The sequence below is a fragment of the Sinocyclocheilus grahami genome, unplaced genomic scaffold, assembly GCF_001515645.1.
Source record: "Sinocyclocheilus grahami isolate Dianchi unplaced genomic scaffold, SAMN03320097.WGS_v1.1 scaffold755.1, whole genome shotgun sequence".
Lineage (NCBI taxonomy): Eukaryota > Metazoa > Chordata > Actinopteri > Cypriniformes > Cyprinidae > Sinocyclocheilus > Sinocyclocheilus grahami.
Window position 1 is genome coordinate 322,265 of NW_015505934.1, and position 26,614 is coordinate 348,878.

The window sequence follows — 26,614 nt, forward strand, 5'->3', positions numbered from 1 at the left end:
GTTGCACTTCAGCAGACATTGTTTATCGATATAGTGAAGCAGATCATTAAAGCCGTTGCATTCCTTGCACTGCTCTTTCGCATTTTGCATCATTCAGAGCATTCCTGGCCGAACTTTCGGTCAGTCTGACAGTAATTTACTCAGTGAATGTGTATGATGGCACAATTGAGCACTATGGTGTCATTCTCTGATATGGTGTCAATCCTATTATATGTCAAAAACATCAGGCTGCTCCAAAAGAATTTAAATTTTTGGTTGAACTATCCCTTTAAATGTAAAAAATATTTTAAAGTTTTACATTGTGCATTTTATATGTTTAAAATAATATACACTCACATGAGTTGGCATAGCAATGGACTGGGGGAAAAAAAGGTTTTATTCTACAGTACATGAGGCAGGTCGCTCCCTCATGTTGCCGACCAGATGTGTTTGGCAATTTAATAAACACAAACGTCTGACAACTTTATATAAAACTGCCAACTTGCTACAGAGTGCACTGGTTAACCTGACAGGGTAACATCATGCCATGGGTGCTCCAAAGCTGCTGGGGGCAGCAGAGAGGGTAATACTGGTGTATTTGTTGTTTAGGAAGGTGAATAAGAGCCAGTAAGACATAAAAATAAAAATTCCTTTTAAATATGAAATCTCTAATTATATTTGAAATTATACTGAACATGAACACGTTTTTTAAGCTAATCACAAAAAAGTACTGAAGATAACGTTGCACTTCAGCAGACATTGTTTCTCGATATAGTGAAGCAGATCATTAAAGCCGTTGCATTCCTTGCACTGCTCTTTCGCATTTTGCATCATTCAGAGCATTCCTGGCCGAACTTTCGGTCAGTCTGACAGTAATTTACTCAGTGAATGTGTATGATGGCACAATTGAGCACTATGCTGTCATTCTCTGATATGGTGTCAATCCTATTATATGTCAAAAACATCAGGCTGCTCCAAAAGATACAAAACAAATTCTTTGTATTTTGAAGCAGATTCTGTCTCGTGCTGGAGTGAGAGAAGGAGGTTTTCAAACAGACACGATCATTATCCTCATCACCATTTAATTGTGTCAATCACAGTAAATGTGAGCTTGCAGGCAAAGCTAGATAATATTTTAGTCATGGTGCAATGCTGGGAAACCATTTAAAAAGAAGGACATTTATTTATTTATTTTGATATTATTGTATAAAATAAATCTGAAATATTTAAGATTCATGGTTATATGAATACTATCATTTGTAATAATAAAAGAAAATGCATTAAATTATAATTAATGTAAAACAGTGATCTCAGATGAACCTCTTTGTATGTTACATACCTGGTTATGCGATTGAGAAAACACAATGTGACATTTATATCACAAGCAAACATTGTCGTCTTAGTGTCGGATCTATAAGGGATGTCCTTCACCACTATAAAAACAAATAGTATCTGAAAATCTCTGGCATGCATAGGTCAGAGAGTCAGTCAAAGAAGCTCTAGCTGACATTTAGTTGCACTGATAAATACCATGACATTTTACAAGATGGCCTTGCCTTAAAAGAGGACCTCCAATAAGGGAGTGTATCAGTCAATCCATCATGACTGGCGCCCCGAACTAAGAAAGGGGGGAAGTGATCTGATATTCTCATAGTCGCACCTTAAATTATGTGTGTTCAAAATAAACCACAATGTCATCAGTGACGTGAGTACCAATCACTACATAATTGGCACCCCTGGGTGGATTAAATTGGAATGAGCCTTCTGTTTTATCAACACAAGTCAATACACTGGAAGATAACAATAGAGGTAACTTTAGCATAACATTTTTTAAATTAGCCTGACTAATCCAATCTTTGTCTGCTGATTGCCATATAAGAGGCTTGTGTTAAAATAAGGTAAATACAACTCCAATCTCTTCCTGAAGATCCCGAAAAAGTCAGTTGGTGCCTCAGTTCACTCAGAGAAGCTGTCAGTCTCAGCTGTCAATCATGACGTCACACTCCCATTTTTATAGCATCACATAACTAACTAAAACCAAACTTATTTTAAAAACGAACACCCAAACTTACATCAGTGTGATAAAATCTACATTAAATGACAAAAACCATGTTTGAAAACAAAATATTTGAAGTGAAATTTAATTATGTAGTTTGTCTCACATATACTGGGACCAGCCACATGGGGGCGATCGAAACGCGATGGCTTCACTTTCGAGGACACACTTGGTGTGGACAAAAATTTGTTGAATTTCTCAAATTATGTTCCAAAGAAAGAAATTCATACAGGTTTGGAATGACATGATGTTGAGTAAATGATGACAATTTTAATTTTTGGGTGAATATCCCTTTAAGAACTTTATTACTTGTAAATAATAAACATCTAAATAATATAAGACACTGATATTTATCTTTAATCAGGCCCTTATTGAATTAACATTTTACTTCAATTAAAATTCATTAGAATGAACATCTAAAAAGAAAGAAGTTCATGCTTATAATCCAGAGTTTAGCTGACTAGTATTAGTAGGATAGTGGTCACAAGAAGTAAAATCATGGTCCTCATTACCATGGTTATATGGTTTTTAAAATTAATAATAAGTAATAATAAACTATAAAATTTGTATTAAAAAAAAAAACTAAACATGAAGAAACTACAAAACACCTAGTTTCTATAAAATTAAATTATTTCCCAATATGTAATAACGTAACATTTATAATAAATACATTTCTGCCAACACATAGGCTATTTGTACAGTGTTAATAACTTCAACTTAAACTACTATGGTGCTGAATTGACAAGCCTATTGGCATTTTCTAATATAAATCATTGTCGTGGCTGTTCACAGCCAGCATCACTAGAACTTTTAATGTTCTCATATCACACGACTGTATAACAATTCTGTGTCACATCTGAATAGATCAAGCGACTTGCGCTGTTTATCACTTATAAATCATGGCAGAAGCATGGCGCTGTGCGGTGACTGATCCTGTTCTTCTTTGACGGGTAGCGCTGCTTCACACCTGTATTTCACACCTGTTTGGAGTATTTGCTTTATGCGGTTTCGCATGCGCTGTAATTTAAAAACAACATCTAATATCGGGCAGGTCTCCCTCGTTGCGGCGATCGGCCCACTACTTGAATGGAATGTCCCGGTGCTCCTGATGGCCAGTAGGCAATCATGGGCCCCCCAGACCTCTGGGCCCTATGCACTCTGTCACCCTTTTCCCCCCACTAGCAACGCCCCTGGTTGTATATTATGTGTATCATTTTTATTATTTACATTAGATGTTGTATGTCAGTTAATAACAAATAAGCTTTCATTTATTTGTTTGATACATAATGAGGTCCTTCACTTTATTAGTTTAAGAGAAGCAACAGTTTATCTTTCCTTAAGATAACATAACTGCCATGGCAACACCCAACCTAATCACTTGCATTTGATGCATCTCTTGCACTTTATTCCATTTATTATCCATGGTATTCATTTAGTAGTTGTTGATTACTCTTGTTTATCTTCAGTGAGAGGTTCTACAAGTTAACAATATTAGTTTCCATTAGTTGGAAACAAAATTAGTTTCCACTGTTATGCTGATGATACTCAACTATATATCTCAACAAGACCAGATGAAACTTCTAAATTATCTAAGCTAACAGAGTGTGTTAAAAATGTAAAAAATTGAATGACCAATAATTTTATCCTATTAAATTCGGATAAGACAGAGATATTGCTTACTGGACCACAAAACAGTACACAGAATCTCTTGGATTACAATTTGCAACTAGACGGATGTACTGTTACTTCCTACAGTCAAATATCTGGGTGTTATAGACAGCAACTTGTCTTTTGAAAAACATATTTCCCATGTTACAAAAACAACATTCTTCCATCTTAGAAACATTGCCAAGCTACGAAACATGTTACCTGTTTCTGATGCAGAAAAGCTAGTTCCTCTTTGGCCAAGCATTCAAATAATGCATCTCATAATCTTTTACTGCAGTTATATCGGATCAAATGCGCATTCTTATTTTTTAGCTTGTGTTAAACAAATCATTTTTGCTTGGTTGGAACAGCAGCTACCCTAATTATGTCTCTATTTGTTTCTCTGTTTTTGCCTACACAAGCTTCAGTCTGGATCCAGAACACCTGAGAAGAGATGATGCCAACCCCTCAGAGGACCTCAGATGATGCCAACCCTGAAACAACATACAGAACTACCAAACTTTGCTATAAGTTTGATTGCATCATATAATAATTGCTGTTTATAGTGTTCATCGTCTGTTTGATTACATCTTTGATTTTTCTGTACATTTCTGCCATATATACATTAACTGACAGTCACCACTGATAAGCTACCACTAAATATTGTAGAAATTTAATTGTCTGTAAAGTTGCTTTGCAATGATTTGTATCGTGAAAAGCACTATACAAATAAACTTGAATTGAATAATATCTAACCATCCTTTAGATAAATCAGTTGACCAACTCCCTCCAGTTAATATTAATTCTAAATTATCGAACAGCCCCTGTTGGCAGTGTTCTCATGCCAAGGTAAAAGTCCTTGACTGGTGACCTGAACTAAGAAAGGGGGGAAGTGATCATCTGATATGCTCATAACCGCACCTTTAGTGGCATGAGATCCAAAAATCACAAGTACCAGTCACTACAATATGCATCAAATTATGTTTATTAGTTTATGTTAAAACTGTGTAATCCAAATGGATGGACATTTTATATGTGATTAAAATACATAAATCTTACATTTGGGGCTAAACATGTTTTTGAGTGTATGCACAATATTCTATTTCAGTTTTATTCAATGAACATGCCTTATCATCTTCATTCGTTTTTTGATATTGGTGCGAATTCATTGCAATAGTTGAACTATTCGCTGCAACAGACAGAATGAAACATCATAACTGTGGTTTAATTAAAGATGTAGTTTATTTACTTATTCTTTCATGAGAAACGAACACATACATTTTGTAAGAATGTGTAAATGCTGTTCTTTCCTTCAAACTCTTTTATGTGAAAACAATCAATTATCAGCAGCACTGTTCTGTCTGGGTAGCACTGCACGGGCCACAGAATTGATTTTTATAGGGAGGGCAAGAATTAACTGAACTATTAACTGAATTATGGTTTAAACGCTTTAGCAAAATGCAAATCTGCACGTTTAATTATGAATCCACAAGCAGCATGCACCCTCAGGGATATCATGATAGTGAATGTTGCCCTCTTTATCAGTAGTGCTAGCAATAAACAAGCATGGCAGATCATTTCTAGTATTATTAGCTGCTCACCGACTGAATCAGAAATAAAAGTATACTACTGCGCATGCAAACAAACAAACAAGCCCCCAAAAGATTCATAATAAATTCAGAATGACATCTCCAGCTTCTCCACATTATAAGAGCGGTGCTAAAAAAAAAGGAAGAGGAATCCTTCTTCATCTAAGTGGAACTGATAGACAACCTCAGGTGTTTGCTTTGGGCCTTTCATTTTTGATGAAGCAGGTAGAGCTAAAATAGCTTTTTATACAATCCACTAGGGAAGGAGGCAGTCTTTTACATACAGTAATAACACAAACATTCATTATCAAGAAATCATCATAAACCAGATCATAATCCTCAGGGATGAATGCCATCAGCACTTGTCACATTGTGACTACAGTACTCGTTATTTTAAAAGGCACCATTGTCTTTAGATTGCCTTTGAAGTGTTAAATTATTACTAGATTGCTTTTAGTTTAGTATTTATAGAAATGTTCGCCACAAATAAAAATGCCTAACATTTTTTTTTGATCATTTAAGATGAGAAAGAAAAGAACACTGAACAGAAACTGAAAATACGCTATTATTTTCTCTGTGTTCATGGCATTAACCAAACAGTGTAACTATTATCAACAATAACAAGGACAAGATAAAAAAAATGCACACAATGAAGATAAGGTAGTTAAACATACTGTTGATGAAAGCATAACAAGAAAAAAAAAAGAATAAAAAGCAAGCAATACTAATACTGCAATACAATGTTTTCCAAAGGAAAAAAAAAAGTAGAATGAGCATGATTGTTTCAAATAATCTGATCATACTGAAAATTATGCTAATACACAAGTAAACTTGAACTAAGATATGCGCTAGTAAGAATGTGCAAAGTCTTCTTGGGAAGTTTGTATTTGCAAATGAAGAAGTTGTACTTACGATGTCTGGTGAGTTCAAATCACTTCGGCTGAGCAAGTTGATGTACCTTCTTTTCATTAATTACAAAAAATACAGATTTCTTGCACCCTTGACCAATAAAGAAAGCTGTTTGTTTTTGCGTTTTTATGTTTTAATCAATTTATGAAGCCACCATAAACAGAATCATTGTATAATCATAATTGTCCAGTCCTGTCATATTTTCTTTTTTTACATGCAACTTAAAAAAAGTTGCATGTAAGTTGCATGTAGGTGAAACTTGCCTTTTATGTAAGTTTCACCTACATAAAAGGCAAAGAAACAAATTTCACTCACATTGCAAATTAATGAATCAAATCTCCCTGACAGGCCCCTGACTCGGAAACTCAGAGCTCAAAGGAAATACGATCTTTCCAACATGACTTGAACGCATTATAAATCATGTTATCAGGCGAATACATTCTTTACAGCGCACTAAAGCATGGATAGTATTAAAGAAATTCACAACACTGTTATGAAAACCACAGCTTGTGAAATAACGCTATGAGTACACAATTTTAATACAAAGACGGTTTACACATGGTTTAAATTAATATATAAAATGTTTGAATATTTGTTTGAATTTCTTGCCTATTAAATGTCATATTCTTAAACTAAGCTTAATGAATATTAATGAATATTTATTGCTAAAAAAAAAAAATGTATATGCAAGACAAAAAAAACTTTCCACCAAACTGAAAACAAATCAGCATCAACCAACGTACTACACCAAAAAGGTGATTTCATACCTTTGAAATGAAAAGATTTCCTAAAGGTGTTACTTCGCCTTATTAATTTGTGTGGAAATACATTCTGTGGAAGGGACATTTGTAAACAGCCTGATGATATCATTAGAAGCCCAACAGAATGAGCGTTGGTCTGCACTGTAATTGAAAGATCTCCGTTCAGCACGCAATGATACCAATTCAAATAAAGGGTGGAGATTATTCTAGGTAGACAGAAATTTAATGATTAATTTCCTTTAGATTAGTTTCTCGTGATCATAATAATGGGTAAGAAAATGTGGCATTGTTGTGCAGAAACAGTGTACAACAGTGCTCCTGGTGGTACCCACAGTGTGAACTTTGAAATGATGTGTTCCTGTACCTCATTCCGTTCAGCACGCAATGATACCAATTCAAATAAAGGGTGGAGATTATTCTAGGTAGACAGAAATTGAATGATTAATTTTCTTTAGATTAGTTTCTCGCGATCATAATAATGGGTAAGAAAATGTGGCATTGTTGTGCAGAAACAGTGTACAACAGTGCTCCTGGTGGTACCCACAGTGTGAACTTTGAAATGATGTGTTCCTGTACCTCAGTTAGCTGCCAGGATACAAATGAGTCACCCAGCATCCCACGCCTGCATGCACATCCACCGTATAATAAAGCCATTTCACCCAGCATGAAAAAAAAGACCATTTTCAAGTTCAGTGATTGGGTTCATAAACTCTCTCATTGCCTAAAACACACACACACACACACACACACACGAGCGGGTGCGCGCAACAGTTCGCATATGCACAAGAGCACGGATGCAAACTTACACACTGTGGCATCAAGCCATGTCAATTTCTGACATATGTGACCCTGGACCAGTCTTAAGTCGCTGGGGTATTATAGTTGTAGCAATAGCCAAAAAAACATTGTAGGGGTCAAAATTATCGATTTTCCTTTTATGCCAAAAATTATTAGGATATTAAGTAAAGATCATGTTCCATGAAGATATTTAGTAAATTTCTTACCATAAATATATAAAAACGTAATTTTTGATTCGTAACATGCATTGCTAAGAACTTCATTTGGACAACTTTAAAGGCGATTTTCTCAGTATTTCGATCATGCACATCCACCGTATAATAAAGCCATTTCACCCAGCATGAAATAAAAGTCCATTTTCAAGTTCAGTGATTGGGTTCATAAACTCTCTCATTGCCTAAAACACACACACACACACACACACACACACACACACACGAGCGGGTGCGCGCAACAGTTCGCATATGCACAAGAGCACGGATGCAAACTTACACACTGTGACATCAAGCCATGTCAATTTCTGACATATGTGACCCTGGACCAGTCTTAAGTCGCTGGGGTATTATAGTTGTAGCAATAGCCAAAAAAACATTGTAGGGGTCAAAATTATCGATTTTTCTTTTATGCCAAAAATTATTAGGATATTAAGTAAAGATCATGTTCCATGAAGATATTTAGTAAATTTCTTACCATAAATATATAAAAACGTAATTTTTGATTCGTAACATGCATTGCTAAGAACTTCATTTGGACAACTTTAAAGGCGATTTTCTCAGTATTTCGATTTTTTTGCACCCTCAGATTCCAGATTTTCAAATAGTTGTATCTCGGCCAAATATTGTCCTATCCTAACAAACCATACATCAATGGAAAGCTTATGCATAAATCCCAGTTTCAAAAAATTTACCCTTATGACTCGTTTTGTGGTCCAGGGTCACATATACGAGTAGCTCAAATCTTTAGCCATGCAAAATAAACAATACTTACTAAATAAATTAAGCAACAAAACATATAATTCCACATTATGATATTACAAAAGTGCTTCACTTAATATTAAAGGAATAGTTCACCCAAAAATGAACATTTGCTGAAAATGAATCCTCAGACTATCCAAGATGTAGATGAGCTTGTATCTTCATCAGAACAGTTTTGGAGAAATTCAGCATCACTTGCTCACCAATGGATCCTATTCAGTGAATGGGTGCCGTCAGAATGAGAGTCCAAACAGCTGATAAAAACATCACAATAATCCACAAGACTCCAGTCCATCCGTTAATGTCTTGTGAAGCTGCGTGTTTGTAATAAACAAATCCATCAAGATGATTTTAACCATTGCTTTCAGCTAAAATACGAGTCCATAATATCGCTCCATAATATGCATAATATTGTTTTCTCCAGTGAAAACGTCTGGTCTGAATCAGGAGAGAAATATGCCCAAGCACTGTTTACAAATGAAAACCGTCCAGAAATATGTTCTAAACAAATATGTCTGTGGATTTTGATATGAGAGGACAACAGGGGATGCACTTTTTCATTGCAGGAAGCATTATTATGGATTATGGATTTTGGCCAGACTGCAGAGGATTCACTGCAGAGGATCCACTGGTGAGCAAGTGATTTAGAAAAATCTCTCCAAATCTGTTCTGATGAAGAAACAAATTCACCTACATATTGGATATCCTGAGGGTGAGTAAACCTTCAGGAAATTTTCATTTTTGGGTGAACTATTCCTTTAAAAGAATGAGAATTAAAAGCATAATGCCATCTGATTTTTGCAGCATTTAACCTGAAGGAACCCTGCTAGTCCACCCACTTCAATACATAATAAAGCTGCCAACTTCAACTATTACCCTGATTATAAGCTTATTTTTCTTCTATAAAGCATTTTCTATAAAATATGACTGCAATGTCATGTGCATCAAATGATTTGCTGGAATGATCTGGGCTGTAGTTTAACACCGCACAGGTAACTGTTCTCCCTCCAACACACGTCTTAATCAAAGTTTGCCTGCAGCTTTAACAAACGATTCAATGGCCGTTACATCTTACTTTGAATGTTATCCCCTTGCTATAACCTTTGTTGTAAATGATAACTTTGTACTTTCCTAAGACAAAATGAATAAGAAACAGATTATACAGAATGAATGTATGAATGTAGTCTTATCGTTAATACGCTGTAAATGCTGTAATTGTAGGAAACAATCAGCTCACCTGTAAAGTGAAAAAATTAGTCCTAAAAATCATAAAGTGTTGCCATAGACACTAATTAGCTTGCCAGGATGAATTGAATTTGACTAACAATGCATTGCTTAGAGGTTTCTCTCCTCATTTAAATAATGAAGAACAAACATGGTTAATTTGAGTTTGTTGGTTTGTTTTACATTAATACAGTTGTATGATTATTCCTTCCCACACTTTATTAAACGAAAAATAAAATCTGTCTTTTTGTGATGTAAATGTGATGCAAACAAGAATTCTGGCAAAGTTGTCCTTTTCACTGATTTGGTTTGACAATAAAACTCTACTAGTAACTGTTTCTTCTGCACCGTTTCACAAATACCTGAATAATGTGAGATTCAACAGCACCCTCTAGTGTGGGCCATGATGCTGCACATGAATTGTTGCTATGCTACAAAGGACAATAAAATGTTAGTGTACTCAAAGCTACAATGTCTGCTATTAACAATCATGTTACTTGAGCAATCTGACTTTCGTCTCCACAATCAAGGTGTCTGTCAAGCTAAAGAATGAATTGCATAACCTGACTTGACCTCAGATTTCCATGCACAATATTACAACACCAATGATATACAGATATACAGCTGTTTTTTTATTTGGAAATGTTTTTTATATCAAAAGCAAACCGCAGAATCTCTTTTAAGAAAAGATGACTGTAGACCAGCAAAAACCTTCACCAGTCTTGTGTACTTTAACAACTGCTAATGGAAAGATGAACTGAGGTCATGTGAAGGGAGAGTCCTGTCAATCTTCATACATTCTTTGAATGTTTATGACAACGAAATTATAGACGCTTACTTGACAGAAACCTGTTAATTTAAGTTATTCATATTAAATTACACAAAAGCAAGAATACCAACAGGGTAGCCACAGCGAATGTTACTATTTGGCAAAAATACACACTTTTTGTACTTTCTTTGATTCCTTTTGTCCTTTGCACATTTTGTGCCTCCTTTTGGCAATTTTATGCATAACTGATTATTTTACTTTACTAGTATTGATGAAGAGTCTCTTATGAATAAGCACTTACCTTGAACCTTACCTTGAAACTCATTCATGATGCTTAATCTGCCTACCTACTCTTTCTTGACATGAACACCTTTTTTTTTATTAGTGTTGCCGTTTACGCTGTTTGAGTTCAGCTTCCCTTTTGCCATCAGTTTTTTAATGTGGTCGTGCGGCCCCTTCCCCATCAAGGCTGAAGGGTAGCGGTAGGAGCCTCCAATGCGGTCCCACAGGGTGAAGTACTGCCCGTAGTTGTAGTCGAAGAAAAGGTGGTGATCTGTGTGGTGAGCTGAACCGTTGATGATTTGTTCCATCAGGCTGGGCACACGGTAGTCCCCGTCATGGATGGAGACGGTCCATATGTTGACGAACACGTACAGGACTAAGTACAGAACCTTGTGTAGGGGGAAGAGGAAGGGGTATATGTGGTATGGCAGGCCCTGAAGAAATCCGTCCACAGGGTGGAAAGCGTGGCTAGCAAATGGAGTGGGGATCTTCCACACATGATGTGGTTTGTGAAAATACTGTATATGAGGGAAAAGATAAAAAAAGCAAGTTAGATGGAGCTGAGAGAACTACACTTTTATTTGTAGCTGAAAGCATATTCAAAATTAGATCAAATATGTTGTATTTTCACCCATGCAGGTGTGTCTTTCTTACTATGTACCAATCATACAGATGGTGGATAAAATATTAAATTCACATTTTTTATAAAGATGGAAAAATATTAGTACATTTTTGACTTTTTATTCAATATAACAAAGTTAATTAGATGAATAGTGGTGAATTTAAAATCATTTCACTGCTCGGTATTAAGCTTCTGTTGTTATTTTTGCACCAGATACTGAGCAATTTTTAAAACAGCGCTGTAATAGTTAATTATGTATATATATATATAGTAAATGAAATAGATATAAAAAAAAATATTAATAAAACATATATAAAATTAAATATAAATATTATATGAAAAAATTCAACTTAAAAAATGTGACGAAAAGTTGAAGCACTAAAACAACAAAATAAAACCCGAAATAAAAGCATTAAAGCATTAAAAATGACAAAAGCACAGAAAATCACCAAAACAAACTAAAATGAAAATGTAAACTGAAAATATAAAAATAAAAGCTAATTCAAATGTTAATACCATCATAGTATATAAATAACACTAAAATAACACCGTTCTAAAATAAAAATGAGATTTTATTTCTTCTTTATATTCTTTACTTTCTCATCATTTTCAAAGCATGTTTTTTTTGGGGGGGGGTATTGTTTTAATTGGTTATTAAGTTTTTCCTGTGTCCTCAATATCACCCTATTAATATTTTGAAGTATTACTCTTTATTCCCATCCTATTCATTTTCTTGCCCATTACTGAAGCAATTAAATTGAATGAATAAACTATAAGTACCTAAGCTTGACCAGGGCATATTTACTAGGTCTTCTACATGCTTTAATAGAAAAACTACCTTAAATTACAACTCAAGTATATTCCTTTTGTTTAAAAAAAAACAAACAAACAAAACAAAACACTACATAACAGGAATTACTCATGTCTTTACCCATATGTCAATGCAAGGCAGTTCATATATATCTTAAATACCTTATAGATCAACTTGTGGTGAAGGAATCTGTGAATCCAGTAAATGCACATGTCAGTGAATAACAGGAAAGAGACCATGCTGAAAATCAGCCCTGACCATCCTGAAATACAAGCATAAATAGTATGAGATGGTTATGCCCATAGCAACACGATTATCTAAAGCACATCTGACAGGCTGCATTACTGGCACTTTACAAAATTAGGGCTGTCCGTTTGTTGCATCACTTTTAATGTTGCTCTTCTACCCTTCCTTAAAATTTGAAAGCCAGTTTTATCCACACATCCAGCTTTTTCCACTACCCAACCGATAAAGCAAAAGATCTTACCGAGGGGCGATTCATCGACCCTGTCGTACAGTTTGCTGTATCCTCTGACCTCAGCGAAAAACAATGCTACTGTTGGTACAATTAAATTGAATGAATAAACTATAAGTACCTAAGCTTGACCAGGGCATATTTACTAGGTCTTCTACATGCTTTAATAGAAAAACTACCTTAAATTACAACTCAAGTATATTCCTTTTGTTTAAAAAAAACAAACAAACAAAACAAAACACTACATAACAGGAATTACTCATGTCTTTACTCATATTTACCCATATGTCAATGCAAGGCAGTTCATATATATCTTAAATACCTTATAGATCAACTTGTGGTGAAGGAATCTGTGAATCCAGTAAATGCACATGTCAGTGAATAACAGGAAAGAGACCATGCTGAAAATCAGCCCTGACCATCCTGAAATACAAGCATAAATAGTATGAGATGGTTATGCCCATAGCAACACGATTATCTAAAGCACATCTGACAGGCTGCATTACTGGCACTTTACAAAATTAGGGCTGTCCGTTTGTTGCATCACTTTTAATGTTGCTCTTCTACCCTTCCTTAAAATTTGAAAGCCAGTTTTATCCACACATCCAGCTTTTTCCACTACCCAACCGATAAAGCAAAAGATCTTACCGAGGGGCGATTCATCGACCCTGTCGTACAGTTTGCTGTATCCTCTGACCTCAGCGAAAAACAATGCTACTGTTGGTAGGCTGATCCAGGGCAAAGACCACAAAGCATACTTAATTTCACGTTGCACCTGGTTCTTTGGAGAAAAATATAATAAATAGCATACACATATATTATATATATATATATATATACATAAATATACTCCTTTTAAAGACTGTAGGTTGCTAGATGCATAAACAAACCTCCAAAAATTGAGGGTGTTGCTTTAATTTGTGATCAAAAATGAAGAAGTAGCTCAAAGCACCCAGGCCTAGATATAAGACTGCAGCACCCAGGTTGGTGACCACCATCAAGCCAATGATCTGCCGCAGAGGCTCGTCCTCGGGCCATGATGAGGGATACACACAAGGAGTGAAGAAGTAATAATCTGCAACGTTGAGCACAAGGTCCATCTTTGACCCTAAGAGTTGGGCAGAAGTGTAATTAAATGTCTAAAATGTGAATGAAGTATCATAATTCCCTTGATCATCATTGCCATATTGTAACAAACACTAAAAATACAAGAAACACTCCAGTGCACTTTGCCCAATGTTGTAAATTATAACCAGTGTTGGGGGTAACGCATTACAAGTAACGCGAGTGTACTTTCCTAAAACAAAATGAATAAAAAACTGATTATACAGAATGAATGTATGAATGTAGTCTTATAGTTAATATGCTGTAATTGTAGGAAACAATCAGCTCACCTGTAAATGTGCTTTTGAAGACTCGCCAGAAGAGAAAATATGTGAGGTAACCTTAAAAGCCTCAGAGAGGCCGTCCTTCTGCGCCCACTGTAGAAACACAAACGGACGCAGCCAATAGCGGCTGACTTTCTCGCAGCGCGAGCCCGTTTCTTGACATCTCATTGGACAGATGCGCGATCTGGTCATGGCGTTAGTGATAGGGAGTTCAATTCCTTTCCGCGAATCGGTTCTTTCGAACGGGTCGTCTCGGAGAACCGGTTGAAAAACAGATTCAATGATTATTTGCCGTCGTTTTACAGTCTATGGTTTTTGCATTATCACGAGGCAAACATCTTGTTCTTAGTGACTTTCTCGATTGGTCTTTATTATTAAGAGTGCGTATTGTATTTTAATCTGTCCCAGTTCAGTTTGTTATAGCCGCGATTCAGCTCATAAAAAGTCGACTTGAAAATAAATATAATTTATATTTCCAATAAACAATGCTAAATTCATTTGCATCTATTTGTTGAAATGTTTTGCGCGTTTTAGGAAAAACATCTCTGCATAGAAGAACTGTTATACAGCCGTAAACATATTTCCGTTACGTTTTGCTCGTAACAATTCGTGAACGATTCAATTAGATGGGGTTTGTGAACCGGTTCAAAAGATTCAACGAAAAGGTCCGTTCATAAATTGCACTTCGCAATAAGACGTTACAGACAATTAAAGAAACATTGCAATTACTCCGTTTCATTAATCCAGGTACATCGGGCTGATTATGGTGTATTCAGAAATATAGCTGACACGATATGTAGGAGTTTTATTGCAGAAAAGGTTCTAAGAGTAGATGCCGTCATCAGAGAGCGACATAACAACAAACGGCAGCGCTGGGTAGAAGGCCGCGCGGGTCTGTATTGTTACTTTCACTATAAGATCATTTAAGAGCTTTCATGATAAGAGTACTTTTATGAAATCCACGCGCAACATAATTGACCATAGATAGATGCAGTGTTTCAAAGTAACGGTAGTTTGGTCTTTTGATTGTGTAGCAAAGTCTGATCATGGACAGTGAAGTTCAGAGAGATGGAAGAGTTCTCGATCTCACAGATGATGCCTGGAGAGAAGACAGACTGCCATATGAAGATGTCACAATCCCACTGGTAAAACTTCACATCTACAGTTTTGATTGTGCATTTCGAATTACGTACGTTACAATGTAACGTTATGTCCGTCGTTATCATAAGTAACCTTCGCAATGATGGCGGGTACTGTTAATACTTCAGTCAGCAGTGGAATGTGCACATCGCAATTTTTTTTTTTACTTCAATTTTTCATTTACATACGGTATAGAGAGATCGGCCACATATTTTATGGGTGGAAATATTTGAGCATTAATACTTTATATTTGTATTAATGAGATCATGTTTGCCATGATTGCTTATTAGCCCATTGTATGATTTAACTTTATTTCATACCTTTTTCTGACAGAGTGAACTTCCAGAATCAGAACAAGACAACGGCGGATCGACTGAGTCAGTCAAAGAGCAAGAGATGAAGTGGTCAGATCTCGCCCTGCAGAGTTTGCATGAAAACACCCCAAACGTTGGCACTTAGATGGGAAGATGCTCTGTCCTCCCCAGCCATGTATTATGATGATGGAAAGAACTCGACTCATTTCTGAACTACAACCTCAAATAATTGTGCCGCTGTGATTCATATATATATAAATGTTTAAAATGTAAAGTGCAGTATTCATTTAAATTGAGTTGTGTGCTAGTTGTTTAAATTATTGTTAGTACACCGCATTCTTACAATTCACACAATGTTCAAGGTTTCAAACTGGTTATCTAAAATACACAACACTTATAACGTCTGTATAGATGAGTTGCAACCTGTATGGGGTCCGTTTTTTTAAAGAAATGTATACTTTTATTCAGAATGGACGCATTAATTTGATCAAAAGTGACAGTAAAGACATTTTACTGTTACAAAAGATTTCTATTCCAAATAAACTATGTTCTTTGAACTTTCTATTCATCAAAGAACTTTAATGCTTCTGGTCTACCCTTCCTTAAAGTTTGAAAGCCAGTGATTTCCACACATCCAGCTTTTCTATATGTATAACCACAGCCCATTTGATAAGGCAAAGCATCTTACCGAGAGGCGATTCATCGACACACATCGACTGTAGAGTAATGGCTGCTGAAAGTTCAGCTTTGCCATCACATGAATAAATTACATTTTAAAATATAACAATAATAGTAATAATAACACATCCAGCTTTTCTATATGTATAACCACAGCCCATTTGATAAGGCAAAGCATCTTACCGAGAGGCGATTCATCGACACTAAAGACTGTAGAGTAATGGCTGCTGAAAGTTCAGCTTTGCCATCACATGAATAAATTACATTTTAAAATATAACAATAATAGTAATAATAAAGTTATTCACAATTGTGTCAAATAAATGCAAGCTTAGTGAACATGAGATTGCTTTCAAAAAATATAAAATGTTCCCTACCCAATTTTTTAACAGTTGTGTACATTAGACATATATACTGCAGTTGTATTAGAAACAAGAATTATACAAACTATAAAGATATTTTTTTTTGCTTGTGATATTTTATGCTAAAATGAAAATGTACTATGCTAAAATGAAATTAGTGACTTAAGCAAGTGTAAAATAGCTAATTGAATTAAATGCACAAGCAGTGAAGAATGGAATCAGTGAAGCATTCCTTCTTTCAGGCTAAGCTGAATTTTATTTGGGTTCAAAGGTGACAGAGGTGCTCCATTTGTTATCACAAATATATCTGAAACATGGCTAACTGTGAGCATATTATGTTTTAGTCATAACCAACACGTATGATACTTTCTTGGTATTACAAAAAGATGTGTTCAGCTAGGCGACTCCTTAGGCAGATGTGTAGAGGTTTGGGGGAATTTGACCAAATAGCTATGAATTTATAGTAAATGCTATCTTAATGGAGGTCTTTATTACAACAATCCATTTGGCAGCAAAATTAAATAAAATAACAGCAGCTGTAGGCCTATTATAGATTTAAGCTGAATAAGTATTTGTTTTAAAGAGCAATACTGGTATTGTTTAGCCTACTGGTTTGTTTGCTATACTAAAATATATTCCCCAGAAATGTGCATTAAAGGAGTAAATGTTATTTGAGGCTAAAATAAATCAGACTGCAGGTTCAGGCTTTAATGCTAAAGTTTTGGGTCAAATCCTCATGAGGAGAATGCAAGTATGGATATGCTGCATTAAAATTTCAGTTTGGTCCCATAAATAGAGGTTACATATGAATGCCTTTATTTTTTTCCCACGCTAGCCACCCAACCGTTTTTTTTTTCACAGTCTAAAACAAATAAAAACAAGAAAACAGCATATTAAATGTCAATCATAAAAATGCTGGCAAAATGAAAAGAAACTTCTTAAGACTTGGCAAAACACAAAAACAGATGTTATTAGGGGATCAACTACAAACATACAAATTATGCCATTGTGAGCTTGGGCTCATCTGAATACTCAAATTTTCAAGGCAACGTAATGCAATAATAATTACTGTCTGACAGACCGGTAACATGCAATGACTTCGCAAAGCAACAAAAATGGGTCCCCTAATCATAAACTCTCCTTTTAAATAACTAAAATATTGGTTTATCTCCACCTGACAGATTTGTTCTGAGGGCAATGTACATTGTACTAATTGCAAAAGCACAAATTGTTCAGTGTTATGAAATGAATGGACATTTTCAGGCAAGTGGTTCTCCTTACATAAAGTTTATGGACCTATGTGAAATTTAGTAATGCAGCTTGTTACAAAGATGTAAGTAAGGTGCTGGTCTAAGATCAGACAAGAGACATATTTTAATCACTAAATGTATTAAAAACTCCCTGTCAATAACACATTTCTCTGAAAGTGGGACGAGAAATGTGTCTTAGTCACTTCACATTGGCACTCTCACCTTCAGTCATTCTCCAATATCTTAATGAATACTTACGCCATCACAATCTGCATTCATTGTTCATCCCTCCAACAACTCATCCAAGCAGAATTCAGTCAAATCTTGTCAAGTTTTAAAATGAAGAAAGAAATCTAGTTGCTTGTGATTAACCCCTATCATATATAATAGTAATGGCACAGTTTGGACAAAATGAAAAATGCACATTTTGGGCCCCCAACCTGAAGGCAGAAAATTAAGAATTTCATGTACCACCTAGTTGTGTACACTGAGTGTAAAATGAAGGTAGGATGACTTAAACAGGGCTTCCCTTCCACTGTTACTGTAACATCCAGAAAGTACACTATACATATATATATATATATATCAAGGTACACAGAACTGTTCTGTAAAATGTTGATTACATGCATTTCTAAAATGCAAACCTTTACACTTCATTTATATCCACTCCCAGACCTTTTCAAAGTAATAAAACAGAACAAAAATAATCCCTTATATCCAGATATACATCTTCCAAGATATACATAACTCGTCTGGTTATGATTCATGTAACATTTGTCAATATCACAGAATATCTACAGTATATAACAAGTTATATCTCCACGTCACAATGTTTCAACAACTGATGAAATTATGGTACATTCAGTTCAGTAAAAAGTCTTACATTTCTTTGTACATAAAAAAAGAAAAGGAAACCGAATGTAAACAGTCAGAAGGCAGTCCACTGTCCCGCAGAGGCTGTTAAAACTTCAAATGAATTACAATTGACACCTACAATAATGTTTCAAATTTATCTGGTTTGTCATTAAATGTCTGTTTACTCCGCATTAATCTCTGTCTCTGGCCTCTGCACTGAAAGCTCAGCTTGTAAGAAGGCGCCCTGTCCCAAGGCAGTGGAGTATGCGCAATTACTATGTGGAGTTGAGAAACCAGGGCTGTGATAGGAGCTGGAACCACCTCGATTTGATAGTGATGTTTGGGACTGAGGTACTGGATGGTAGTCATCCAGGTTGTCATAGTGTGACTGTAAAGTAATGGCACTTTGTCTTTGCCCCTGTGACTGATAAGAGTAGGATCCACTATGGTCTCTATCTGAATTGTCTGGTAGATGTGCAGGAAGACTGGACTGGTTGTAATGCTGCCGCTCTCTAACGCTGTGAGATCTCTCTGGCTTGGGTGGAGGAGCTGGTTTCACTGGAGCTGCTTGTTCATCTTCACTGGCGCTGCTAGTGGCTTTAACCCTGCATATGTGGCGATCCAAATCTGACATTTCGTAACGAGGTTGGGCACTCCTGCTCTCTGAGTGTTCCTGCCAGTGTTTACTGCTCAGTTGCTTTTCCCCTGGTTCAAACTTCGGGTCAAGATGGCCACCTTCAGGTAAGTGCTGCAGGCTTCGTGGAGGAAGTTGCGATTGATGTGAATGGATGGACGAGTAGGTCCTGGAGCTGCCTTGTTTGGTGGTTTTGTCCCCCATCCCATTTCCTTGGCAGTGCTTCTCTGTTTCCATATACATCAGGACATCTGGATCAGAGATCAAGTGCCTGGGAGCATGCTGAGATCCAGATACAATATTATATTTGGCCTCCTTGCTCTCGGTAGCCATCAACACAGTTTTGCCAGGATCTGATTTGCTCCGCAAGTGTAACATGTCTATATCCACTGGCATGTAGGGTCCTATGTTGTCATACTGAGACATAACAGAACCCTTAACTTTTTGCCTTGCTCGGCTTTCCCTGCGGATAGAATGTACGCGAAGCCTTTCTGCTTCTTCTGGATCCCACGCAAAGTAAACACTCCCTTTTAAACCACTGTAAGGTGGCATGTCTCTGCTTACGAAGCTATGCTCCTTTAAAGGAATGAAATGCCGTGAAAGGTAGTGGTAGCCTCCGGATTTGGCTCCAGTCCGAAGGAGAGGGGCACTGTCCCGACCGCTGAAGGAATGGACATGCCGTAAGCGGATCGTACCGTAATGGTCCACATCATAGAAAGGGGCATCCAGAATGTGAGAGCCAGAGTAGGGGCTGTAGCGGTACTGGACTCTTCCATTCTCAAAATAAGGCTGCAGTTGTGTGACGTGGTAGTCAGCTTGAGAGGGTGGTTGGTGAGACTTGCAGTGGTAGACTGGGCGCTGGTAGTAAAATAACTCATCATCTGGTGGAACCTCGGTTCTTGTGACTGGCATTGAGCGGATGGTGGTGGGAGGCACATGTAGGGAGTGGACTCTACGGATTGTTGGGTACACAGTAGGTCCATCTACTTGGCTGTAGCCATGGGAGTGGTGCAGTGAGCTTGGAGAAATGTATTCACTTCTCAGTGGGCCACGAGATTTGATAGACTGGTGGTAGGACCTAGGTCCAATCGTATTGTATCGGCCATCACCGTGGCCTCTATAGGAAATCTGTGGCTCTGATTTTGACACATAAGAAAGGTGTGGTGGAACACTCTCTGGTCTGTAATGGTATGCCATCGTAGCCTGACCTGAAGGGGATACCCGCTGATGGTAATACACTTCTGTGGTGGGCTCCAGTAGGGCAGCATCCCCTTTTGAGGGGCAAATGTAACCTGTCTGATGAGTGGAAGCCCTGCGATGAGGTGGATGAGACTGTGGGGGAGTCTCCTCCACTGAGCCTCTCATGGATGTTTCTAATATGGCATGAAAGTTGGCAGGGTTTGCAGCCTCAGTGTTGCAGAGAGCAGCCATTGCTAATTTACTTTCAATAGAACGAACTGGGGGCGTTGGCGGCATCACTCCCTGAGTATGGTGTGGAGGAGCACTATCTGCTTTTGGATGGACAGGCTTAATGGCTTCCCATGGTTTTTCCACAGGATCAAGAGGTGCTGCGGGGGTTGGTGCAACTCTAGCATTGGGCTGCGATTTGGGCTGAAACTGAGGTTGTGCTTGTGACTGAGAATGAGGCTGAACTTGAGGTTGAGACCGAATCGCTGCATTAGGTTGAGTCTGTATTTGTGGCTGAGGCTGGAGAATTGCGACTGGTTGATCTGGCGTCTTTGTGGGTTTTGGTGGCATAACCATTTCAGTCATATGGAACTAGGGATTAAGCCCAAACAAACACTGTTAGGTTTCTTACATATTTCCCTTTTTGTATTTACATGTGCTGTAATTTTAGCTATTGATATCAATATCAGATTAATGACTGAATAATTCTTGATACTAATTTTGATGCAATATGACAAAACTGAAATATCACACAACATGCAAAAAACATGTACTACTAACAAATTAAATTAAAACAATGGGAGCAAGCTTTTGATCTTACATACTTTCACACTAGCAGGCAAACAGCACTAATGCTTAACATGCTTTTCATTTTGAATTTACAATGGTGAAGGCCAGGCTCATGAATATTTATAAAATTATTTAATGTTCAGCCTTGGTACTGAAGTACTAGTGCTACTGACATCCCTGCATGTACCACTGCTTACCTCAGAGCTAGGTTGTTGAATGACAGTATCCTTGCTGCTGATAGATGGTGTGGTGATTGTGGTAGTGGTTTTGTCTGTGCTCACAGGTGTCTGGCCCACAGCTGGCTGCTGCCTTTCTGGGCTTTTTTGTGTTTGGGAAACTTGATAAGGTTGACTAGAAAGCATAGCACTCTGGCTTGGGGTCTCTGGTGAGACAACATCCTGGTTATTGCAAGAAATGCTGGATGGCTTCCCACAATCACCTGTGTTGAGGTGCAGACTGACGGAGCGAGTTAACTTTTCAGCTGGGGTGGAGGGTGGTGAAGACGTAGGAGCAGACCTCTTTGACACTTCTACTGTAGTTTCCTCCAAGAATGTCTGTGATGGCAAGGAAGGAGGAGGAGGCCAGTCCATGGTCTCCAGTAACCCTTGTGGCCTAATGGGGGACACTGGTGTAGGGGGTCCAGAGGATTGCCTCCGAGAAAGAATAGTGGCCTGCTGAGCAGATTCTGCTAAAGCTAGTGCAAGCATGCGGGCAGCGTTTTTTGGTGGGGGAGGGGGAGGTATGAGGGACACAGAGCTGACAGGGACATTGCCCTTTGGTGAGTCCAGAGCTACGGCTCCTACAGATGGACAAAACAGAGGGAACTCAAACAAGGAGAAGGCAGGCTAATATTCATGAGAAGGTAAGAAAGGGAAATGTTAAATTTCTACAGATTGTGGATAGATTTCTCTACATTGAGGCTGTTTGTGCAAAGCGCTACTGGTTAAAGCCTGGTGAACTAAACCTGAAAAATCAAATAATTATCTTATGAAACCCAGCATACCTTGGAGGTTCATATCACAGTGGCATCAGGGTTAATGATAGTATTTACATTAAAATAAAATAATAATTAAAAAAAATCTAGTATTTAAGTTCTTAATGTACTCTCTGTATTCATGTTTGTTTCAAATATTTTTGAAAAACTTAACCATCATTATAAAATATTTTATAAAATGATATCAGGACAGCTGTTTCACCCTAACACTTTGAATATTAATTTTAATACAGGAGATAAAAATATTCTCATCCTAGAAGAGGTGTATTAAACTAATTCAGGATAAAAATGTCAATGACTCCTCAAGAAACATTATGGATTTAAGCTATAATATCCCTGTGTTTCAGTTCAGCTTACCTGGCTGCTCTTGAGAACAGGTGACCTGTGGTGGCTGTGAACATTCAATGCTTGATATGTCTTTACTCTCTTTACTCTCAAATGTAGTAGCTTTAGAAAGAAGCTCTTGCTGAATGGCTTCACTCAGGGGCAGATCGGTGGTTCTTGACAGAAAGCTCAATTTTGCAGGAGAGTCGAGTGGAGATGGAGTGGAAGAGGGCTGGAGCACAGTGCTCTCTGGTGCTTTCCTTATCATGGAGGGAGCTGATTCAGAGACGCTTAGAGGAGTCACAACAGCTGACTTCTCACTGCTCTCAAGAGATTGAACTGGAGTTTTCTCTGAGAAAGATGCAGGGGGCAGTTTATTTCTATCCTTTAAGGCTGGACTGTGGTCTGGAGACACAGAATGACTTATAACTTTAGCTCTGACTGGCGAGACTGGCTCGGAGTCACTAGCACTGGCCAGGCTCCTCTTCAGACTGCTTTCATCTGTGTCCAGTGAGAAAATGGAAGTCTCTGCCAGAGGAAGGCTACACTGGAAAGACATGGGGTCAAAGTCTAAAGAGGCCATGCCAATGTCAGGAGGGCTCAAGTCCACATCATCAGCGGAACGTGGCGGGGAGATAAGAGCAGGCACACAGATTGGTCCATCATCCCCATCACTCTCCCCATGGCCCAGATTGTCATATGAGTTACAGTGTTGTCTGCTATCCAGTAGATCACCATTGAAGGAAGCAGAGAGAGCATCACTGCTGGAACGAGGTCTGCGTGGCCTGTACACCTTAGACTCTCCTATTAAAGGAAAAGCAAAAATTTTCGAATTTCACAATGGTTGGTTTACAACTTGAGGCTGAGGTTTTTTTTTCTTTTTTTTTTTTTTAGAGCTTTAGGAGTCTGTTACCTTCAACGTTATGTAAAGAGGTGAGAGACTCCTCACTTTTGGCAGACCGAAGAGTACTGGTGTCTCCTCTTCCTCCTGAGCAGGGAAAATAAAGCAGGAACAGAGAGGTTACAACAAACTGCTTATACATAACCAAACAGAGTTCTAGAATACTTGACACTGATTGGTCAATATGTGGTAAAATATTGTTGTTGTCTCTCGTAAATGCTCTGCAGTCTCTCTGCTCTCACATAATAAAATCATTTAAACTCAAATCATTATTTCATGTCCATTTATTTATATATTCAGTAAATAGCCATGTAATTAGCAGCGTAATTTACAATCAGCTGGTCATTACTGCTAAATAAACGTCTTCCACAAGATACAAGGCCTGATTAACCACTGGGTTTATTTTGTGATAATGACTATCTGACATTTAAAGATGACAAAATGGCACAACACTAACCAGCATATGCCATGGTCTTGAGTTCATTTGGTTCACTGGGATTGCGGTGTAGTTTTCGTTTAGACATCGAGGAAGACTTGCCCAAGTTGAAAAAAGACCGCCAACTGCCAACTGGAGACTTTTTAGACTTTATGGGCTGTCTTTTCCTAGAAAAAAAAAAGAAGATAAAATGTACAAAATATATCTCTTTGAGAATAACAGGCACATAATTGGTCTCTTTATAACAGCATTAAAGGGGTCATAGGATGCCCATTTTCCACAAGTTGATATGATTCTTTAGGGTCTTAATGAAAAGTCTGTAACATAGTTTGGTTAAAATTTCTCAATGATAGTGTAAAAAACCCTTTTTTACCCTGTCAAAAACAGCTCTTTTCAGATCAAGCCGTTTTTGTAGTATTTTCCTTTAAATGTTAATGAGCTTTGCTGACCCCGCCCCTCTCTTAGGTAAGTTAAGACACCAGTCCAGTCTGTGCTGAAACGTTACTGTCAATCAAACTATCATGGGAGGGGCCTGTCTGTGTGACGTCTCACAGACAGGCATCTGAGATTGGCTTGATGAAACAATGGTGAACTGGCTACTGTTAATCAAACTATAGTGGGAGGGGCCTGTCTGTGTGACGTCACACAGACAGGCATCTGAGATCGGCTCGATTTGAGAAAGGGGAAAACATTTAACCAGATTAAAAAAAAACTACGGGGTGGATTTTTATCATTATAGGGTGTTTGTGTACACACACTGCCAACACACATTTCAGTTCAAACAACTTGTAAAAGTGCATGTAGCATCCTATGACCCCTTTAAAAAATGACAACATTTTAAAGCTCGCTTTATACCTCTCAGTGGGGAATTCAATGACCGTGTGGAATTTTCCCTGTAAGGCTGCAGGACCCTCTCCCACCTCTATGTACTTGCTGTCTGCAGTGATGGGTGAGTTGATCTGGGCCTGGGTACGGGCCTGTGCCTCTTCTAATGTTAGCAGCTTTGTGGATGGAGAGGGCACCAACAAAGATTTAGGCCGAGACAAAGAGTTGTGTCCTACAAAGACAAAGAAACGTGTGATGAATACATAGCAATATAAATTTTTTTTAAATATCTGTCAATATTTAATCTGTCCATATTGCATACCTGTTCCCTCTCGTATAAGTGAGCTCAGTTTGGGGCTAAAGAGAACATCCACATGGTTGAGGATGAACTCCACCACAACCGACTGTATTCGCACCTCCATGAAGGCTGCTGTGCCGCTGAAGCAAGCCGATTCTATTTGCTTTGACCTTTTTAGTTGAGAATAAAAATCAAAGATTAGTTATGAATACTAGGTTTTTATATTCATAGTTATAAAATTGTATCCATAAGTATCTGTTTTCACAAACATTACACTTGCATCATGCAGAGATCTTACCTAAGTAAGTTGGGGGCCCAAACGATGGCCAAATTCTTCGTATGCATGTTTGTTACATAGCTGAAGGTTGCTAAGTGTGAAAGATGCCTCATAAGAAACTCAAAAGTCCTACAAGAGAAGCATGAATATTTAACGTTAAAACTACAGTAAATGCAGGAGAGTCGAAAAATGTTGAAAAGAGGACTGCAAGTCCTATAGCAACCAGCAGAGGGCATTGTGGTCATTTACAAACCTATAGTGCGGAGGCGGCAGCTGCTGAATGACATCATGTATTTTGATCAGCCTCTCCTCATCTGTGGCTGCTGACACAGCCTCCTAAAAAGGAGAAGAGCGGGTGTAAATCAGGGTCACTGCATCTAGAGCAACTCTAACCAACAAAAATACTCTTAAACCCATGTTCACACTATACTGCTGAGCGGACAAAAGCTCATGGTCAATCACATTTCCTGTGCATTATAGTTTCACTGCTTCCATAGCAACCTGAAAACACTGATGCGCTCTTTACTCTGGCTGTTTTCATTTGCAGGGACTTATCTCCAGATGCTGTAAATGTCAGTGCTTTGTTTGGCATGCAGATGAACTCTGTGAAGCAGGGCTCTAATAGACAAGCAATTCATTTTGTATACTCATTAAAAGCAATCAATACAACAAATAGCCTAAAGCCTTCATTGACTTCTGCGCTGTTTTGCCAGTCTCAGATAAGAGACCCACGCATATTATCACACCAAGAACTAAAAAGGTTTTGATATCATAAGTATGGACTGGCTGTTCTAGTATAATAGGTGCTCTCAGCTGGAGCTATTTGTATGACAAAGAGTGTGTGAGTTCGAGAAAAGGCTCTTTATAAGGTCTGTCGTTCTGGGATAAATGCTTACCGAGAATTTCTCATACAGCTGGTAGGTGAGAAGTGGGTTGGGAAGCTCTCGAAAGTAAAGCTTGCACAGGGAGCCCACGCAGTGTATGTCTTGAATGTAAACATCTTTTGTCAGATCTGGGATCTGTTCAGAGTCAAATTCATGCCTAAAGTGAGAGAGAAAGAAAGTGCT

At 37.7% G+C, this 26,614-nt stretch overlaps 3 protein-coding genes across 4 annotated transcripts in view; 1 reads left to right on the forward strand and 2 right to left on the reverse strand.

Moving 5' to 3' along the window:
- Positions 1 to 10,575: 10,575 nt before the first annotated feature.
- LOC107561054 (lathosterol oxidase-like) lies at positions 10,576 to 14,367 on the reverse strand. Of its 2 annotated transcripts, none has more exons than XM_016245392.1 (5): positions 14,291 to 14,367; positions 13,787 to 14,004; positions 13,545 to 13,677; positions 13,219 to 13,319; positions 10,576 to 11,506 (listed from the first exon to the last, which is right to left on the reverse strand). In XM_016245392.1, the coding sequence occupies exons 2-5, from the start codon at positions 13,994 to 13,996 to the stop codon at positions 11,054 to 11,056; spliced, it is 897 nt and encodes a 298-aa protein (XP_016100878.1). In that variant the 5' UTR covers positions 13,997 to 14,004; positions 14,291 to 14,367; the 3' UTR covers positions 10,576 to 11,053. The 2 variants fall into 2 exon arrangements, with proteins under 2 accessions (XP_016100878.1, XP_016100879.1); XM_016245393.1 differs by lacking the exon at positions 14,291 to 14,367 and adding an exon at positions 14,106 to 14,124.
- Positions 14,368 to 14,944: 577 nt separating this feature from the next.
- anapc13 (anaphase promoting complex subunit 13) lies at positions 14,945 to 16,210 on the forward strand. Its single transcript, XM_016245394.1, has 3 exons — positions 14,945 to 15,176; positions 15,319 to 15,429; positions 15,758 to 16,210. The coding sequence occupies exons 2-3, from the start codon at positions 15,331 to 15,333 to the stop codon at positions 15,881 to 15,883; spliced, it is 225 nt and encodes a 74-aa protein (XP_016100880.1). The 5' UTR covers positions 14,945 to 15,176; positions 15,319 to 15,330; the 3' UTR covers positions 15,884 to 16,210.
- Positions 16,211 to 17,681: 1,471 nt separating this feature from the next.
- LOC107561051 (rho GTPase-activating protein 32-like) overlaps positions 17,682 to 26,614 on the reverse strand; it is a 108,286-nt gene continuing 99,353 nt past the window's right edge. The window contains exons 15-24 of the mRNA XM_016245390.1: positions 26,444 to 26,588; positions 25,801 to 25,883; positions 25,569 to 25,676; positions 25,295 to 25,440; positions 25,003 to 25,204; positions 24,169 to 24,314; positions 23,724 to 23,798; positions 22,844 to 23,614; positions 21,690 to 22,291; positions 17,682 to 21,294 (exon numbers count right to left, since the gene is read on the reverse strand). Coding sequence (XP_016100876.1) covers positions 19,063 to 21,294; positions 21,690 to 22,291; positions 22,844 to 23,614; positions 23,724 to 23,798; positions 24,169 to 24,314; positions 25,003 to 25,204; positions 25,295 to 25,440; positions 25,569 to 25,676; positions 25,801 to 25,883; positions 26,444 to 26,588 — 4,510 coding nt within the window. The 3' untranslated portion in view covers positions 17,682 to 19,062. The remainder of the gene's footprint in view (positions 21,295 to 21,689; positions 22,292 to 22,843; positions 23,615 to 23,723; positions 23,799 to 24,168; positions 24,315 to 25,002; positions 25,205 to 25,294; positions 25,441 to 25,568; positions 25,677 to 25,800; positions 25,884 to 26,443; positions 26,589 to 26,614) is intronic.